This window comes from Lolium perenne, chromosome 5 (genome assembly GCF_019359855.2).
Source record: "Lolium perenne isolate Kyuss_39 chromosome 5, Kyuss_2.0, whole genome shotgun sequence".
NCBI classification, from domain to species: domain Eukaryota; kingdom Viridiplantae; phylum Streptophyta; class Magnoliopsida; order Poales; family Poaceae; genus Lolium; species Lolium perenne.
Window position 1 is genome coordinate 119,282,746 of NC_067248.2, and position 1,554 is coordinate 119,284,299.

General features: G+C 45.7%; 1 protein-coding gene across 1 annotated transcript; it reads right to left on the reverse strand.

Moving 5' to 3' along the window:
* Window positions 1–395: 395 nt before the first annotated feature.
* On the reverse strand, window positions 396–902 carry LOC127303526 (uncharacterized). The gene has a single exon (XM_051334249.1). It carries the CDS (start codon window positions 900–902, stop codon window positions 396–398), a length of 507 nt encoding a protein of 168 aa, XP_051190209.1.
* Between the last annotated feature and the right edge of the window lie 652 nt (window positions 903–1,554).

Sequence of the window (1,554 nt, forward strand, 5' to 3'; positions counted from 1 at the left end):
GTTTCCATTCCCAGTTGTCTTCGCTCTCTTATTTCCCTTACTATCGACCGACGATGTACTGCTTTCATCAGCTGCTTCCCCCGTATTCATATTTGTATCCTTCACAGCTAGCTGACCATCCTTCCCTGCCTCCTTTCTGGGTCATCCTCACCAAAATTTACTCGTTTGCGAGCATTAGGATTGACATCTGCCATATTTGTATCAATAGACTTCTTTGGGCTAGTACCAGTATCCTTGAGTTCATCACTTTCATCATCATCGTATGTGGATGTACCTCGCCCTGCTCCTCTACCGAGACCACCCCTTCCCAATCTTCCTCCACCTTTGTTCCCATTAAAACCTCCTCCAAAACTAGTGCGTGGAGGATCAGCATAGAGCCACTTTTTAAACTTCAGCTATTTTTCTTCATAAACACCACAACCACATTCTTTGAAGCCATGACCCAGCTTCCCACAGGCCTCATAGGAAAAAGCAAGCTTCTCATATCTCACGACAAATAGCTGGCGTTGAGTTTGTCTAATAATTGAGACACATCTTGCCAGTGGCTTTCGAACATCATATCTCACCCTAACCCTGACATAGTTCCCTCTGATGCCCTCCGTTTTCACCGTTATCACTTCCAGACCCGCACGCTCGACGAGCTGGGTTATGATCTTGAACCTATAGTATCCCTCAGGTAGTTCATGGATCTGAATCCATATCTTCATGTGGAAAAGCTCCTTCTCCTCTGCCCTCGAGAGGCCATCATAAGGCTCAATAATCACTGCCCAATTACAAAATAACCAGGGGCCATTGTCCACAATTCTCTCCCAATCTCCCAGGGATGACGCCTGTAGAGTAAAGAGGTTCTCCCCGATCGCCCTGAACTTCACCGCCTGCGCCAGATTCCACGCTGCCCTCATCTCCCCAAAAAATGTTGCATGGCTAAAGCTCTTCTCAGTTTGGACCCTGTTATCACCAGAATTTGACCAAGTCAGAGGTGGGCCACGATCAAGATTGGGCTTGAAGAAATATACATGGAAGAATACGCGAACCGGCCTTGTACACGAAGTTTGGGCTAGTTTGCCCTTGTATCTATAAATATAAATAGGATACGTGTCGGTTAGTTAGAGTTTGGCTCGTGCACGGTTGGGATTATTCCCACGTTAGAAAGTCTACGGACTATAAATATGTATCTAGGGTTATCAAGAAAAACAACAATCACGTTCATCACAAACCAATCTTGGCACATCGCCGACCCCTTGTTTCGAGGGTTTCTTCCGGGTAAACATCATGCTGCCTAGATCGCATCTTGCGATCTAGGCAGTATACGTTTATTCGTTATCCATGCGTTGCTCGTACTGAAGCCTTTTTGATGGCGAGCAACGTAGTTATCATAGATGTGTTAGGGTTAGCATTGCTTTACCGTGCTACATGTTTTCGTCCATGCAACCCTTAGACGTCTAGCCGTCCTTACACCTTTCTTAGGTGTAAGGGCGGCATCTTGCTTGACCATTGTTTAGTAGATCCGATCCGTTATGATCGCTCCTTGATTCATCAAGGATTAGTTTAATA